The sequence below is a fragment of the Prunus dulcis genome, chromosome 1, assembly GCF_902201215.1.
Source record: "Prunus dulcis chromosome 1, ALMONDv2, whole genome shotgun sequence".
Lineage (NCBI taxonomy): Eukaryota > Viridiplantae > Streptophyta > Magnoliopsida > Rosales > Rosaceae > Prunus > Prunus dulcis.
In genome coordinates, this window is record NC_047650.1 from 8,432,261 (window position 1) to 8,450,848 (window position 18,588).

The 18,588-nt window shown below is 36.5% G+C and overlaps 1 protein-coding gene across 2 annotated transcripts; it reads right to left on the minus strand.

Moving 5' to 3' along the window:
• Positions 1 to 5,541: 5,541 nt before the first annotated feature.
• LOC117615992 (ion channel CASTOR-like) lies at positions 5,542 to 15,330 on the minus strand. 2 transcript variants are annotated; one of them, XM_034345188.1, is made up of 12 exons: positions 14,752 to 15,204; positions 14,597 to 14,668; positions 11,944 to 12,549; positions 11,638 to 11,820; positions 10,757 to 10,816; positions 10,344 to 10,547; positions 9,935 to 10,183; positions 8,492 to 8,590; positions 8,054 to 8,248; positions 7,591 to 7,683; positions 6,764 to 7,018; positions 5,542 to 6,082 (listed from the first exon to the last, which is right to left on the minus strand). In XM_034345188.1, the coding sequence occupies exons 1-12, from the start codon at positions 15,202 to 15,204 to the stop codon at positions 5,864 to 5,866; spliced, it is 2,688 nt and encodes an 895-aa protein (XP_034201079.1). In that variant the 3' UTR covers positions 5,542 to 5,863. The 2 variants fall into 2 exon arrangements, with proteins under 2 accessions (XP_034201079.1, XP_034201080.1); XM_034345189.1 differs by lacking the exon at positions 8,492 to 8,590 and adding an exon at positions 8,648 to 8,746 and having other exon boundaries at positions 5,864 to 6,082; positions 14,752 to 15,330.
• Positions 15,331 to 18,588: the final 3,258 nt, after the last annotated feature.

Below are 18,588 nucleotides of genomic sequence, written 5' to 3' on the forward strand. Positions count from 1 at the left end.
ACTTGTAAACACCTAAAGCGATGTTGGGGAACCATAACCTTCAAAGAGGAGGAAGCAAGAGATGCGGTAACTCTACATGATGATCCCTTAGTCATCACAACGACATCGGAAACTACGATCTTAGCCATATTCTCGTTGACACCTGTAACTCATTGAACCTACTCTTCTATCTGGCTTATGAGCATATATGCACGACCTTAGTACTGTAATGAAACTTGTTGCTACCACTTTAGTCGGGCTCGCAGGAAAAGAGTCTACTCCTATGGGGCGAGTCAGCTTGCCGCTTACTTTGGTTAAATATCCCACCTACGGCGATGGTACTTGTCGCCACTTAAGAGACGTTTAACACCTAGCAAAGGAGACTTGGTCGTAAAGGAGCTACACGAAGGTCTATGTGGATTGCACTCAAGGGCAAGGTCATTTGTGCACTGAACCTTAAGGCAATGATACTTCTAGGCGACCATGAAAACCAACCCTAAAGAGTTTGTCCGAAAGTGCAACAAATGTCAGATCATGGCGACAGTCCATCATTAACCTCCCAAACCACTCACGATTATCAACATGCCCTAGCCATTGGCCCAGTAGGGGATCGAACTGATCGGGCCTTAAATTAAGGGAAATTGAGGAGTGAAGCATGCCATCATAGATGTTGACTACTTCACCAATGGGTGGAAGCCAAAACTTTAACCACCTTAACATAACAACAGATTATTGTAAATTTTAGATAACACAAAAACATATTTTATTCCTGTTGAGGCCCAAAAAAGTCCATGGTTGGACCCAAATAAGTTTTCGGTCCAATACGATATTGTATTAAGAAAAGTCACATATCATAGTACATGAAGGCTCGTCATATACAAGTCATAGTCCACGTGCCATGCTAAATAAATAATTTGTCATGCCAAGGACTAAAATAATATTATAAAATACAAGCCCATGCTAAACTAAGCACCGTCTCCCTCTTTAAGAACGATAAAATTGAAGCACGCCAAGCGACATGCAACGCCAAACAAGGAATTATTATTCTATACCCAATCACGCCACAAGCTTAAGTGGGTCTCAAGCCACTCAAATACTCGGGGTTTGCTTGAGTGGGTTGTGGTATGGATGGTAATAAAGTTGTCATAAGGTCCATTGATGGGCCGAGAAATGAAGGTTCCGGGTTGCTTGGGGGCCTCGAAACTCAGACCCATTTCTTAGGCCCAAACATGTGGGTGAGCACAAGAGAGAAAATATCCCAACCAAAATGGCCCACTAAAATTAACCCATATAACCCAATACTTGATGGGATTGGCCCATTTGTTTGGTAGGTTGACTTGCTATCTTAGAAGGCCAATACAATTAGAAGTAAGAAGCAGCAAAGGCTCCATCATTGGGTCGGATAGAAAACAAAGCCACGGGTGAAGATTGAAAGGCCATGTGTGCAGAGCTGCTGGGAGGGAAGGAACAAGTTTTCAAGCAAAACATCCAAGAGACCAAAAGATACTGGCGCGCAGGGAGCCACCCTTCGAACCAGCATGTATACCCATTTCTTTCCTTCATCAAATCTAACCATGAAAGAGGGGAGAAAAGAGAGGAAAGGGGATGGCTGAAAATAGGAATTCTTCACTAGGGTAGCTGCTAGAAAGGGACCTTGAGCTCCCCGAATCCCTAAATTTGTGCAAAGGAGCAGAGTAGATTTCACCAAAATAAGGATGAGGGGAGAAAGGAAGGGAAATGCTTGGCAAAATGGGATAGAAGCCATTAGGGTTTCTTGGAAAAAAATGGCTTCTAGCGGCTATAAATAGGGCATCTTCTACTAAACAAAAGAGCAAGCTTCCTCTCTTACTCCCAAGACCCAGCAATTTCGCACTCAGCCCATCCTTTTCCCTTAGTTTTCCCTCTTGGCAAGCTGTTCTAATACTTGACAGAGTCTCTGTCAAGCTACCGGAAAAAAGCACTCAAGCCACCATTTTCTCTCTTTCCCTCATTCTCAACTAAACCTCTCTGCAAAACCATTTCTCTCCTACCTTAATACCCCATCTTTCCCCTAGGAACACTTAACTTTCTCTTTAGTGCTAAACTCATGGCAACTTTGCTCCCATGCCACAAGCCTCTCACGCCAAGCTAAGATTTTACCTGTAAGCACTAAGAATTTATCTGTAAGTAGCCATTATTTTTTGTTGGTGAAGGTAACCAAGGTGTTTCCTAAGGCTTTACTATTTTTTCGAAATATTTTGGGGTCTGATCTTTGAACTCAGACACAGGGGATATTTTCTTTAGTTTGCTCCTTACGGCAGCTCATCCCATTTGTAGTTGCCAGAAGAAAAAGGCCCCTACAATTCCAAACACAAATTATACTCGCAAGTGCATAAGATCAATCGTAATTTAGCATGACAAGTACAAGGTCATTCCCACTAAGATTGAGTTTAACTTCAAATTAATTTAACCTAATTTACTTCACAAAACACTCTAACTAATCAAATTAATATAAACGAGAAATCAAACTTATAGCATTCTCACGTAAACACATATGGGGTTTTTGAATGAGTGATTTAATAAACTAAAACAACAAAATTAAAGGACAAAATGAGTAGAAAAATCAAAGCACACAAAGACAATACATTCAAATTGATGAAAGCACTAGGATAATGAATTCACCACTAGTAATCCAACGTATAGCCTCTTATTCACCTACCTATTAACTAACTAATTGATGTTGCCGCTTTGTTTTCCTTTTTCATAAATTACCTAAGGTATTTAGGCTAACCCAAATATTTCTAAATACAATTCTCCTATGGTATTAAGATCAATGAAAACCTCTAACAAGCATGTAAACCCTAGGAGCATGGTATTTACTCTAAAAGAATTACTGAATCCTAATCACAAGAAGTAGCCTCAACTTAAGTATGGTATTTACTCTAATTTTCATAAGATAAACTCAATTTAAAATCTAGATGGTGATCAAGCATCAAGATAATCAACCAAGTTATTAAGCACAGTGATTAAGAATCCAACATCAAACAACAATCAATAGATAGGCAAAATAAGAAAACTAGATTATCATACTGGGGCATTATGCCCTAGCAAAAGAAACTTAATTACACATAGTCATAGAATTCGGCATAAGTTACATAAGGAAGAAACAATAAAACCATATAGAAGTTGTGGTACTTTTCTGATAAGCTTATATTTTATGTACATTTTTGGGCTATTTTACCTATTTATTTATTTTTATCCTTGATTTAAATTGTTTGTTTTAATTTGCTTTATGAGATTTGTGAAGGAATTGTGGAAATAAGAGAACTTGAGCTAAAAAGGGGTAAGAAGAGGAAGATTAGAGATTAATTGGAAAGAAGCCAAATCATTCCTTTCACAAGCAATGTTGTCAAATTTCCTAATTGAAGATGGTTCAAATCTGACCATGTCAAACAAGGAGAAATCAAGAAGACCCTAGATTAATAGGAATCCTATTTTTATAATGATTGTAATTATACCTTAGATAGGTAGGATTTCTAGTAATATAAATAGGGAGATTCATCCATTGTAAAAAGATCCTTACACATTTCATACTCATAGCCAAAACACCCTAAGGAGAATAGGAAGAGAGCTCGCGCAACCTTGGCATTCTACTTGAAGAATTCAGTGTCTCTCATGTCTTCATCAACCGTCATGTTTCCCAATAAATCCTTCATGAACTAATTTATTTTTACTAGGACTACGATGTAGCCTAGCTATGAATACTCAAATTCTTTGATATTGTTAATTTTATTTATCAATACATGTTGAGTGTTTGTTACCGTTTTTAATGATTTCAATTAATTGACCACTAATGCATGGTTAGAAGAATTAGGTTGGGACGGAAGGAAATTCCTAATAAATAACTTATTGTAACAAGTACCATAAATTACATTGCCAATCAGAAGAGAGTGGGTTGACGGTAAGGAACACAACTCATATATCTAATCTTCTGATATTGACTACTTGCAACTAATCACATCAAATTTTGGTGCAACTCCAATTTTTGTCATTGCATGCATTACTCCCATGTCTTTACACATTGAGGATAATGCTTAGTTTAGATTTGGGGGTGTGGAACTTTGTTGTTGTGTGTTTTTGTTTTTGTTTAAGTTTTGAGTCATAAAACAAAGGATTTTGTGTTCCAAAGAAACTTTTTCAAATTTTTATAGCCACAAAAGTTGTTTTGGTCATTGAATAAGTTCTAGCCCCAATATGTTGTGTCTATATATTTTCAAACACTACATTGCAATATCTATTTTTCTGTTAGTTGATGTGCGCATGCGCTAATATGTGTTTGTTATTCCAAATAGTTACATTTTGGTGACTATACGCAATGCCTATAATATTTTAGACATTAATATTGCATTTATTTTTTATTTTTATGCCAGTCGTGCATATGTGCGTATATGCAAGTATATTTCAAAATAGTTTATCTTTTGATATTTGTCATGTAGTGTATCATATTTTACACAGTACATTACAATGTAAATATCTGTTTCTAATGCAGGGAGTTTATTGAAACCATTGAATTCAGAATATGGTAAAGTAGCTCTTGGGTGGGGAACTACTTCTTTGATGGGTCTCGCAATGGCTCTATTTGTGATATTCCTATCGATTATTTTGAAGATTTATAATTCTTCCATTTTACTGGATGAAATTTCAATGAATTAGATTCACAAGAATCATTAACTGGCTTTAGCCACTTCGTTGTACTTTGTATTGCATTGTATACTTTGTATTGTGCATCACTAACTTTGTGTGTGTATGTATATACATATACACACATATATATATATATATATATATAGAGAGAGAGAGAGAGAGAGAGAGAGAGAGAGAGAGAGAGGTTTTAAGGTTTATAACTTGTAAATTGATCTATTTATGTAGAATTCTAGAGCAACCGGCTGGAATTTGTCGCCAGCCACTGGAAATCTGCCGGCTGCGAATGGTGGCCAGAATTTTCCGTCAGAGTAGGTGGCTTGCCGAAAAGTTGGCCGGCAACAATTGTTGGTCACAGGAAAGTTGACTTTTAGATTTTTGTTGTTGTTGTCAAGTATAAGGGCGATTGACTTTAAATCAATTTGTTAAAATATGGAAACAATGGCAAGGTTTGTAATTTTGACTTGTTTTAGCAATAAGTCGTTTTTAACATGATATATTATACAATTACTCATATAAAGCCTATTGAAGAGAAAAATCCAAAACTAGCCACTTGCCATTTTCTAATTGGGTCTTAGTGAGTTAAAAAATTTCTAATACCAATTAGAAAATAACAAGTGACTAATTTTAGATTTTTCTCTCCAAATAGGTTCTATATGGGTAATTGTATGTCATGCTAAAATGTGCCCATTAATGAAAAACCCTGAACTCATATGGTATATTTTAGTTATTGATCTTATAAAATTATGTTATTATATACCACATTAGTAAACTATTTATGGGGCTTAAACAAAAGGTCCCAGATTGAAAATACAGGACTAGAATGAAACATTGCTTAAACTATAGGAACATGGCCAAAAATAAAATCATGTACACGTTGAACACGGAAAACACCCTCAAATATGAATTCATCCTGGTTCCGACGGCAACATCCCATAGCTTCGGCTACTGTAGAGCACTCACTGATCGATGGGAACACACAATGTACAGCAGCCAGTACACTAATCTCTACTGGCAGTGACCATTTGATCTGAAAACTTTGAGGTTAGTTTTTGGCACAGGGAGTCTGTAAAGGAATTTTTTTTTTTTTTCGCTTTCTCTTACTTCAAAGTCAGATGGGCATTTTGCAACAGAAAAGAGTAAGACCATCCCCGATTTCACATGGAATTTCGAACACTGTCTTCACTGTTGATTTAGAAATGCTTCATTCCTTCTCCGCAATCACCACAAAAACATCCTTCACTGACCACCTCCGTCTCTTACTTTTGGATGGGGGATTGATGACAGCTCTCTCAGCATCGGCTAAACGGTAACCAATCATGACCTCTCTCCTCTGTCGAGCTCGCAAGAGTACTTCATAGAAGCTCAATTCCTCACCTTCACGGAGATAGAGATCTGCTTGCCTTATTTGCAATTCATTGCCCTGACAAATCAAACACAAGGTAAGGTTGGTGAAATAAGTAATTAACCACTTATAAGAACAAACTGCACCTCCATCAAAAATTAAAGAACCATTTATAACAACAGGGTTTTTAATGATTTTATCCAAGACACTAATTTGGGTGATCCTACTGCTTTACTGAAAGCAGTTTATACTTGGTCAAACTTGAGGTCTGATATCGTTTGGGACTTGGAGCAGGTTTCACAGATGCTTGGTTTTAGTAACTTGAATGCTTGGATTAAGATACAAGGAGTTAGTTTTTACAGAAGAATTCCTTTGGAAGCAAAACGCCAAGATAATTGGGCAGAGGGAGACAAAAAATATTCGGTTGTAACCGTCACAACTTCCATTTTCATAGTAAAAGGAAATCTGCTCTGTATTAGTTAGTGACTTGGGCTCCATTGAGGAGTTATCCTAAATAGTAAAATCTGGCAACTACACTGTTTTACCCCAGAAATTTATTAAACTACCAAGGGCAGGATAACAAATGTTGGAAAAGGCCCAGCGAGAAGCCATTTCACAATGTTATGATTGATCATTGGAATCAAATGACATGTTCTAGTGGACAGTTTGAAGGGAGAGCTCATGTGAAGTCTATTTTGACTGCAAATAAAATTCTGGTACTACTGCATGGAATGGAATCATATGTAACAAAGAGAATACCTCCTCTGCAAACAGCTCTTCCAACACATCATTTATTTGCCGATCCTCAGCCACCATAGCCAATGCCATGCTTACGAGCTCATTCGATAGCACATAATCGCTGATCTTTGACATGGATAATAGATTTTTAGTCCTTGGGTCCAGAATTTCACTAATTATAACTGACTTATCTGAAGCTTGCTGCATTTCTCCTATCCATGAGCCTTGTGAGAAGCTTCCTCTTTGAACATGTGTTACCATAGGGAGACGCTTAGCCTGGAAATTTGAATAACACAAGTATATAGGATTGGAACTGAAGATAGATAAACTATGAAAATTGATAACTTGAATCTCCTCGGCAACCAGTATTATATCTTCACATATAGTCCTCAAGAAAAATAAATCTTTGATGATACAAAGGAAAAATATAATTCTACTCGAATGTCAATGCTATTACATAACATCCAATGTACGCAAAAAGTAAAATAGATAAAAAGAATAAATAAATAAAAAATCATCCATTCTCTCATTATGTACACTAATAATGGAAGCTAAAAGTGGCAAGTTGAATAGAACAAAACAATGAATATCAATACCCAGATTTGTTGGATGCTAGCTTTCTCATTTCACATTCAGTCATGTCCAGACTGATGATTCTAGAACAGGATCACAAACACCCCCACCCCCCAAAAAAATAAAAGAAATGAAGAAAAATAAAGTATTTTACCAACAAAATCAAAACAGGTTAACAGTATGTCTGAGAAATTACGACAATAGAAGAAATAATTTTTAGAAAGTGAAGTGTACCAGTAGTTTAATGGTGCACTCCAAAATCAAATCGCAAGTACCTGAATATCACGAATTAAAAGTAATGTTGCAAGAGATCTGGAATCAGCTTGAATTGCTGAGTCTTCCACAGACTCATCAGCCAAAATTAAGATCTGTACAGATGAATTACTAGATGAGCACATGTTTAACCTGTGAAATGATTTAGACATGTTTAAGTAATTATCATAAACGTCACAGAAAAGTAAAGACCCTACACAAGGACACCAATGAAGGTTAAGTAATTGTCACTAACTGGTCTACCACATTTTAGATGGTAAAATAATATCACTGCCCAGAAATGATACACCAATAAGATAGAAAACTCAGCCAGCAGGTTCTTTCCAATGGCAGGTCCGGTTGATGTTGATAATTTCATTTCACATATAGCATGAGTCATCATTTTCTTTATATATGAATTTCCATCCCTCTTACTACCTCACTACAGATATTTATAAAGGAGACACTAAATACTTTGTTGCTCACCGAATCAAAAGATTGCAAAGGAAGGCTTTCTAAATGACGGCGTATGACAGCATTCCCCTCACGATTAACTAAAGTTATATTCACCAACCGGCTGATGTCAAGGCCACCATCAATGAGCTTCTTTTCCCTCTCCTTTTCAGCAACCTCGTTGAACATCCAGAGCTCTGAACTAGGGGCTAGAAAGGCATCCAATACCTACAAATCATAGATGCATGAATCTAATTCTGTAAGAGCAAAATTTAATAATCAATTAACAGCACCAATGTAGATGTGGCAGTGCTACTTCTGAAACTTTTAAACTTGAATCCAGAAATGCAGTCTATTTTGAAGCTGCATAGGAAAACAAGAAGCTGTCTCTGAGATGAGTATCATCAGTTTGTACACTAGAACTGCACCCGAAGTACTGGGAGCATGATTGCAGACATCAAGTTTCATTACCATAATCATATCCTCCATATCTCGCCGCCAACCACAAAAAAGTATCCTTTCTGCAGACTTTGGAACAATAAAGTCTTTGGGTAGACTTCCTCTCCAGACCTGCAGCATTCAGGCGAAGAAAAAGAAAAATTAGGGGCATCAACATAAAGAACTTACCACAAGCATATCATCAATGTCCCTCCTCCATCCACAAAGTAGAATCTTCTGTGGCTTTCTTGCTGTTCGGGCAATGTGTATGAAAGATGCCTCTTTGACCTGAATGATCAAAGTGATTATAGTTTTGTGAGTTTTAATTATGCTATCTTCCATTCACTATAACTCCATGGTAGGCATCATCCTACTGTGGTCTAAAAGAGCTTATTCTTTAAAAGATTGACCTCTAACTTATAGCCCTTTCTCTGCAGCTCTAGTTCTCATTGGCTGCATTTTCACTCAATCTTGTGTTCATTCTGACATTCAATGGCTAATGATCGTAACAAGGGGCTAACTGTGACAACAGCCCCGGAGAATGGTACTACCAATGTGTAACCATGAAATTCGACAGACATCACAACATCAAAGGGCACTAACTAAAATATCTATAAAGGAAAACGATCATGATCCTGCAATTTGAATGCACAATGGACATGTCTAGAACGATTAGGCCAAAAGAACGAATGATGAAGGCACATCTAATGTGATTAAATTTTAAGGTCAAGTAGTAGATGTGTTTCATATTGTAATGTTGTAATATGTATTGATTTATCCATCAAACGATTTCTTTTTTACATGATAAACGATTCTGAAACTTCATTAGTAAAAAAAAAAAACAAAAAAAAACATCTGCACGGAACAGCTGAATGAAAATTTCCACAATAAATACTTTGAAACCAATCAAATAGCTTTTCCATTTGTTCCATATAATTAATCATCAGCACAGTAATTGAATGATTGCTTCCTAACCAAAAATAAAAACATCAAGGATCTGATGTGATATTGAGAACTAGAAAGAAAGGCTAATCGCTGATACCCAAGTCGCCAATAACTTTTCTCTCTTAATGCACTAATTATTTTTCTATCTCTGTAATATGTTTCCCAATGACCATTTGGTACCACGTTGTTGGAGGAGGTCCTGACTTTGAATCTTACGGACGATAGTTGCTGAAAGGAAAAAAATACTTATCTGCAGTATATTTATTTATTTGTTCTTTTGTCACCCTCAAACAGTGACCCTAAATGCATCATAACTAGGACAAGGAGAAATCAATGTCTCTGAGAACTAATTTAACTAAATATGTTTATTTTTTAATGACGTACCTTGAAGTTACTCTAGAATTAGTAACCTTAAGTAGACCATCAACACAAACAAAAGGAGAAAATGAAAAGTAAAAAAGATAAAACAAACTAGCAGAAACACCAAGCTAAAATTTGGAAACTCTATGCTTTAAAGGAATTGGAAATCACCATAGGCAATGGTGCAGGAGCATAGGTATCGTCATCCTCGGCTATAACAAGCACTTCATCGCCTTCTTGTAGAACATAAGAGTCATCAGGATTCAAAATAATTTTACCACCTAATGATGCAACCTTGATTCCACAAGGAATGGCATCAGGATAACTGATCAATACATCCTCAAAATGCATGCCATCCAACTGTGACCATCTTTTGATGTAGAACTCGCAATTTTCAAATCCAAGGATATCTTCCCATATCTGCTAGGTCCATCAGAGGGGAAATAGAAGACAATCAATTGCCATAATCGACAAGAAATTTAGTTACCAAAAAAAAAAAATTCACAAACAGTTGCATTGAAATAGAATTGTGTGACCATCCGCAATAAAGTTAAAGCATGCAACACTAACAGAAAGTGACCTGTGCAAGTCCAGGCTGCCTAGCACATTGAATCATCAAACGGCCAATTACATCATGAGCCACAACAGTTTCAACAAGATCTCCACCAACAAGTTTAACAAGAACCTCATTGTCAAGATCACTTAGTTCAACCACAATATGTCCTCTCAGCCCTTCTTTTACTCCAGTTAGACTTAAAACTGTTCTCAATGCACGGGCATCACTCTGTGTCAAACCAGTGAACAATATGTTGGTGTATAGGAATAAAAAAAGGAAAAGGAATAGACTTCTGTAAAGTTGACTTATATGTTTTAAAAAAGTTTAAAGAAACTAATTATTTTTTAATAATATTATATATTACCCCAGTTTGACACAATATAAGTATACTATGATATTAAATATTAGAGAACTTAAATTTTCTAATTCAAGTATACCTGATCAGCATTTCCATCTTCAGCAAGGATGATTATTGCACGGGCTTTAGAGACAGAGACCTGCAAATAGTTGTATAAGTAACACATAGAGAGGCATACAAATGGCGTGAATAGTTTCAGCATTGTATGCATGCATTACAAAACTGTTCTAACACACAGTGAGTGTTTCTATGATTGGCTTAGAATGACAGAAAATCTAATAAATATAATATTTTTGAAGAGCAAAGAAGGTTTATGGCTGCTGAAATTTCAGAGAAAACAAAGAGATGAAGAAGAATGAAGAGAGAGGAATTACTGAGAAAGGAATTAGTTTGTTTCTTTTTCTATTTTAATGAAATTAAACCTATTTGTTGATGTGTATAACAAAAGAAACACTTTGTAGTTGATACGTAACACCCCCTAGGACTGAAGTTGAAAATAATCAGATAACTAAAGTTGATCTTCAAATAGATAACTCTGAATTTCGTAAATGGCAAGTTACATTTCAAAGTGAACACCATGAGCTTGTGCCAAAATTAACAATAAAACCAAGTCCAAAACACTTTAAGGTATTTTAAAATCACTCCATCATTTCATAAAAATATGACTTAAAGTGAGAAGACCAGACTGACTTGAGTTGTCACAAAAACCAAACCCATTTGGCCCCATGTGCCAACCCACATTAATATATCTTCATTCAATTATCTAACTGTTCCAGTTCAATTATCCCTACTGAGGTAGATCATAAAATTCTGTATAAAAATTGGAGTTATGAAGTTCATCATATTTTACTGTGCCCCTCTCCTGCCTCGCATGCCGCCTGAAATTGACGGGCGTCGTAGAGGAGAAAATTCTAACCATATTTTTAATTCAAATAACCCAAAGAAGGCAAGCACTCATACCTTTTTCAGGTCAGCCAAAATAAGAGGGCTCCCACTTCTGCATATTACAGATGTTCCTTTGAAGTTAAACTCCATTTTAGCAATGTCAAGTTCCATTTCCTCTTTATCTCGCTCAGCCATGACTACAACAATCCCTCCACCCAAACTCTCATTGGCTATTGCAAGCTGATTCAATAACGATCCCTGAATTTACAATGGAATACTTAACAAATGGAACAAAAACGCAATTCAAGCTACTAAAACAGTTATCCTTAAAGTAAAACTTTAACTTTTTTCTGAAAACAAGCAAAGCAATCAGAACTTTACCAATTTATCGCTCCAGCCAAGAATTAAAGTATGGTTTTGCTCAACCACCTTACTTCTTCCTTTCCTCAATGAATCAAACTTCTCCGAAATTGCATCAGATACAAGTCCAAGCATCATTGCAAATATGAGCATACCGCCAAAGCTAATGGAAACTGAAACAAGCCTTTCACCAATCTTTTCAGAGTCAGTATGGTTGCCAGAATCAGCTACATAAGTCCACGATAACCAAAGGCATTCTGCTAAGCTATCATCTTTCACTCCGAAGAGTGCTAAACCACCGAGAAAAATAAGTAATAGAGTTGCCACTAACAATGCCAATGGCTTAGAATATGGGTGGACTGATAAAAACAAATCAACTCGATATGCTAGCTGTTTGTTTAGAGACACTTCTTCTGAAATGTTTTCTGATGACCTTGATCTAGAGACATAATCAATGTACTTGAAAGCTAGGACAGGCATAGATAAAAGTGTGAGGGAGACCATAAGAGCTAATCTTTTTAAACTTTTGCCATGGAGATCACTCTGCTGCCCAAAGGAACTGATAAGCTCCGTAGAATCTGACAAATTATAGGCTCGTAACGTAAATTCAAGCTTGGAAATATGTTCCTGAAAGCAGAGCATGTGTTTAAATTAGTATGGCCTCGCCATTTAAACGAAGTTCCATACATTAACAGAAAAATTAGTAGGCCCAGCTCATATCTAGGGGACACAACATCGTAGTCAGATTGGAAAAAAACAGAAAAAGAAATCATCATTGAAAGGCACTTTGACCTATCTGAGGAAACATGAAACCAGATGCACAAGCTTTTATATGAACTGAGCCACAGATAAGTTTCTCATTCTTATCTTATTTGTAAATTTGGTTTTGGCAGTGTTTGATTGAAAATTGTGATTGGCATTGTAGTAGAAAAGCCTTAAAAACTAAAATTGTGAAAGAGTACAAAAACTTACTAAAGCCACTACGAAAATTAGGGGGGAAATTAAGAAAACGGTAAGGAAAAAAAAGTAGAGATACCCCATCTTAGTGGCAGAAATGAAGAAAAACTCTTGACCTGGCTCACTCCGGCATTTGAACCTGCCCAAGTAGGAATATCCTAGGCGAACCGAAACCAGGCTTGTATAGATACATACCACATCTTCTGGATATCTTAAACCCCTAACAGGTTGGTATTTTTCTTCCTGCTTTGCAGGAGTGAAACAAGAAAGGAAAAAAAAAAAAGGAAAGGAAAAGGAAAGATTATTGAATAAAAACACCTCATCTTCAAACTAAGAGCTCTAACCTCAGAGAATTCTGTGGGATCTGCCAGAACCAACTAGGCTTCTGTGGTGTTTTCAGTGCTCCAACATAAAGGCATCATTGCCAATTAAGCACCTCTGTGATCCTCCTTACTTTGTACTTTTCCTTTTCCTGGTAAATTAATTTAGAAAATCTTTGGGTACTTTTTAATCCACCTCAAAAAACCACTCTTGCTCTACCCTTTTAGCCAATCAAATATTATTCTTGTTCTTCTGAGCCAGTTTGTAAAAGAAATTTTTTGCTTTGGTTTAGCTAGGGCTGCCAAAACGAACCCTAATTATTTTTTGCATTTTCATATAGATAAAAAAATTCTAGGATTTTAGGAATGGAAACCAATAGGAAAAAAAAATAACATTGAGGACTCCCATATTTTGGTGAGATGGTGCAGAATCAAGTAAGCCTAGTTACAAGTCTGAATGTTGCGGGAAGGCAGTGAAACACGAGTGTGTGTCACGTATTCAAATTTCAGATTAAAGTTTCTGTTTTTGTTTTTCCTTTTGCTGAAAAATTACTGAAAATCTTAGTTTTGTTTTTATTTAAAATTGGACTGAGTAAGGAAAATACAAGTATCCTATTACTGGGAATATCCTATTGCATGAAATCCATTTGAATCTCCTATTGCAGCCATCCATACACAGCCTTAAAGTTTTTCTTCTTTGTTTTTATGTTTCTTTTTTCGATGAATCATGTATGTTATCTAAAAGATCAACCAAAACTAAAACAATAAGTTTAAATACCTTACTTTGCTTAGTTCCACTCATAGTGTTTGCAGGCTGAATCTTATTAAAGCTCAATGTTTGAAGTTCAGAAAAATATTTGGTATCTCACAAGCTTTTTAACCAACGATTCTGGTAAAGTAAAATTTCAACAAATTGTTAAAAAGAATCCTTTCGTTTTTAATGGCTATTCAAGTTAGATGCTATTAGTTTTACATGACAAACTAAAGACCAGTATCTGATCAACCAAAAGGACTATTATATTAATGTGTCTTCAGGAAAACAAAATAAATTACAAGGCAAAACGGAAATTGCAACGCGATAAGGTGTACGGGACATATGAGTATATCTGCCAGTACAAGTCAAGGAATCTTAGATGTCATATACGGAAATACAAGGAATTCATATAAGTTATGAGTTAATTTACTACATACATCCAAACTAAATTTAAGTTTATTTCATTTCATGTCAACTAATTTTTCATTTATTTTATTACAAAACTTTCTTCCTCTTTTTTTACTGTACATGCCTATCGACATTAAAAGTGCCAAGTAATACTAATTGAGATGTCTCCAATATTTCATTTCTTTCATTCTTTAATAAATAAATACTGTAAGCATCGCAAGCAATAGAACTATACCTGCAACTCATTGACTTGGATATGTAAACAGAAATTCTGGTACACCACTGATGAAAATACTGTTGTCGCAATCTGCCAGATGCACAAAAAAAAATTTGGGATCAAAATCATAAATGTATATGTATGTACATATATCAATTGGTGAGAGAGAGTACCGCTACGAAAAAGGCCATTTTCCACCGAACGTTGAAACCATTTCCCAAAAACTTATCGCCCGAAACCGCACTCGAAACCTCCGATCTTCTTCTCGAAACGCCGTCGGAAACGCTTGGAATGGCGTCGTTGACGTCGTTTTGCTGCGGCTTCTCTCGCCGGCGACCGAAGTCGACCCTCCGTCTAAGCCTCTCATGGTTAAAAGCTCTATGAGGGGCCGAGGTCGAGGACGAAACGCTGCGAAACGGCGGCGACGAATTGGGAGACGAAACGCCGCCAAACGGCGGCCGATAATCGGGAGGAAGGTGTTGGGACTGCCTGGGGTTTGTTGGGAATCTTCGAGGGTATTTTGGAAATTTCGTTGAGTTCGAGTTGTTGTGGATGAAGGGCGGCGAGGGAAAGTACCAGTCTCTGCTGGTGGAAGACACTGCTGCTGAGTCGGAGTCGAGGGACATTGTTGGAATAATTGTAAAAGTTTAGGTACCTTTTGGGAATTCAATTTGAAATCTGTTTGGGCATTATTTCTTGCTAATTGTCTCTGCAAAATCGTTTTAAGAACTCTGTTAGAAATCATGGGTGGCTGTTTTGAATTTAAGGAGTTGTTAGGCTTAGAATTGATTAGTGCCTTGTTATTAAATTAATTTGGGGTGACAACAAAAGACGTTGACCTTAAACTTAAGGTGTAATGACTTCTGAATTTGTCTGGTACTACGAAATAATTTCTTTGAAAATACTTGTTCTTGTTCCCGACAGAGTAGAGATATACTAAAGAGAAAACTACATGAACACAAAGGTAATAGCCGACTTTGATTTTGTTTTTTTTTTGCTGCATATATGGTGTAGATGAGGAGAATTTTTTGGCAAATTTGTTTTGGAGAGAGACTCAATCTCTACATGATTATTGTTGCTTTGCAGATATGTTGATATTTGACATCAAGCACAAGACCAACGTATATGACAAATGTTTAGTAGTGTTTGTTGGTGTAAACTACCACAACAAGGCGATATTTTTTGGTTGTGCATTTCTTGTTGATGAGATTGCAACTACATAATGTTGGGTCCTTAAAACATGTTGACGTCTATGAAGGGGGAAAAAAAAAAAAGCCTATATATGTTGTCAAGGATGAAGTTTTTCCCAACACACATCATCGCTTATGTTCATGGCACATTATGAGAAATGTGAATTCCAATATGAATGACCTATAAATTGCAAGGGAATTTTGTCATAAACCCAACTTCATTATCAAGATATTGTCTGCTTTGGGTTTGGGCTTGGGCTCTAATGAGTTTGTTCCTAAGCTCAAGCTTATGCTATCTTGCCTAAAAGGTCTCTTGCTAGGAAATCAAAAGGGTGGATGGTAAGACTTGTGAGCCTTGAAGGATGCAAGGCGAGAAGGGGAAATATTAGTGAGCAATCTCACATTGCTCAGCGAGGGAAATGTGAAATGTCATATATGTGTGGTAACTTCACTTCCTAGTAAGAAGTCTTTTGGGCAAGGTAGCATAAGCTTGAGCCCATAAACAAAATCGTGAGGGCCTTGGCCTAAAGCAGACAATATATTGCTACTGAAGGTGGGTCGTGAAAAATTTAGCTACTGTGTGCATGGCACTCTGATGCATTATAAAACAAAAAAAATATGGGTTGAAGCTTATTGTTTGGGGCATTTCTTTGTTGGTAATACAACCATGAGTTATGTTGTGAGTAGATACATATGGTTTGGATTGAAATGGTGCACTATAAACATAAAATATGGGTTGAAGCTTTATTGCTTGGTTAACGATCAGAAGTCGATTAAAGAGAAGTTGATAAATTCAATTCAGCTCTCACAACATAATAGGGAAATAGCCGGGAGCAATTTCTTTTTGATGTTTTTGGACAAATTTAAAACTATTACATAACCATGCGTAACATAAAATTCGGTGTATATTGACATGCGTGCGACACTGCCTCGTTAAAACCTTGCCAGGAAAAACCCAGTGGGATAAAAAACCTGGACGAAGGAAAAAGAGTACAGTGTGGAAAGGTCTGTATTGATGGCACGCTCCCCCTGATGCTTGGCAGAATATCTTGAAGCCATACTGTTGATCATCTGTCTGAATGTCATAGTTGACACTGTTTCTGTGAGTCAATCTTGAACGACACTGCCTCGTTAAAACCTTATCAGGAAAAACCCAGTGGGATAAAAACCTGATGAAGGAAAAAGAGTACAGTGTATGACAGTCTTTATGAATACCATGCTCCCCCCTGATGAATATCTCCCCCTGAAAACTTCATGACTAACTTTGGTCCAGTAAACGACCATATAGATTTCCAGAGTCCGCATACCTCACATCATCCCAAAATGATTAGTGATGGAGTTGAGCTCAAATACGGTGTCCGGTCCAATATACTTCCGGAAAATCCTTAAAGTGTCCAACGGATAATCCTCATAAAAATGCTTCAATACTTTCTTAGTATAAGCAATAATCTCGTTGGCATAATGCTCGATCTGTCAGTCGAGACAAATATTTCTGGAACTCTTGAGAAGCTTTAATGTGTTTGCAAACATATTAATAATCAATATACTCACTGAGGCAATTTATGTACATTAGTATTGAGTACAGATTTTGTGCTTCAGGCACATGTCCTTTAGGGACTTGCTTCATGCAATTTCAATCCTTTCAAGGATTTTGTTTAAAGGGATTAAACTTTATGACACAGTATATAGCTTTTAACCCAACTATTTATACATCTTTAGGGAATCACTTTAGGTGATATGCTCTGTGCATTTAATAACCCTTAAAGATAACATGTTGGTCTCCGTAAATGTGCAATAAGGGGGAGCACAATTGAATTTGTAGATATGGAGAAAACCCAACATTCCTTGTTTCTGCCAGAAACATTGTGTCATACAAAGTAGGTATATTCCCTTTTATTCCGAACACCCAAGTATAACTTTTAGTATTAACAAATTTAGGGGTTCGTACTGTGGGTTTGTTCTTTCACGTTCATTCTCATCTATAATGGAATTGCCTCAGTCCATTTTGGCCAATGATATTGTCGACATTTAATAATTGAACGTGGTTCCAATCAACATAGCCCATTGATGATTTGAGTAGCTACTCCAAAATTAAAATTTGTCATTCATCAATTCATGATTCCACCATTCTCATGTGTATGCGCATACATCAATTATAAGCATTTCTTTGCTTTTGGGTACCCAAGCCACTGCAGGGGGCTTTTATTATGTGAGAATGTGGATTATAACCTCCAATGGAGCGTTATGTTATAGTAGGGCGTGGATAATCTCCATTGAGGGAGTTGGAACATTTAGAACCATATATCTGTCATGCTGCAGGCATGCTACAAATTAATATATATACATGTCAATTAATTTCTGGGACTTTAACCCATACAATTTGCAACGCATTAGGCGTGCACAATATCAATATTGACATGTCAAGGGATTGTCCTTTCGGGACTTCAATCCACATCATTTGCTACGCAACAGGCGTGCATCATATTGATCACTGCTATACCCATATTCTGTTCTTATGGGACTTTACTTTGTGCAGTGTATTATCAATGTATCCAACTTGCAATTTGTAAAATTTGCATTAATAATTCATGGATACATACAAGCCATTCTTTGGAACAGACTTATCTCCCCATTTGGTTACCTTTCAAGATAATATATCAAATAAGTATATAAGCATAAAATAACACAAGTATTGCTTACATCCTTAGGTGGGAGAAACTTTTCTCAAGTATCATTCAAGCTCGTATCGGCCCAGTAAATGTAGTGCTTGATGATCTAGTTATATCATGCAAAGCAAAATCACAATTCTTTTCTCTGTCA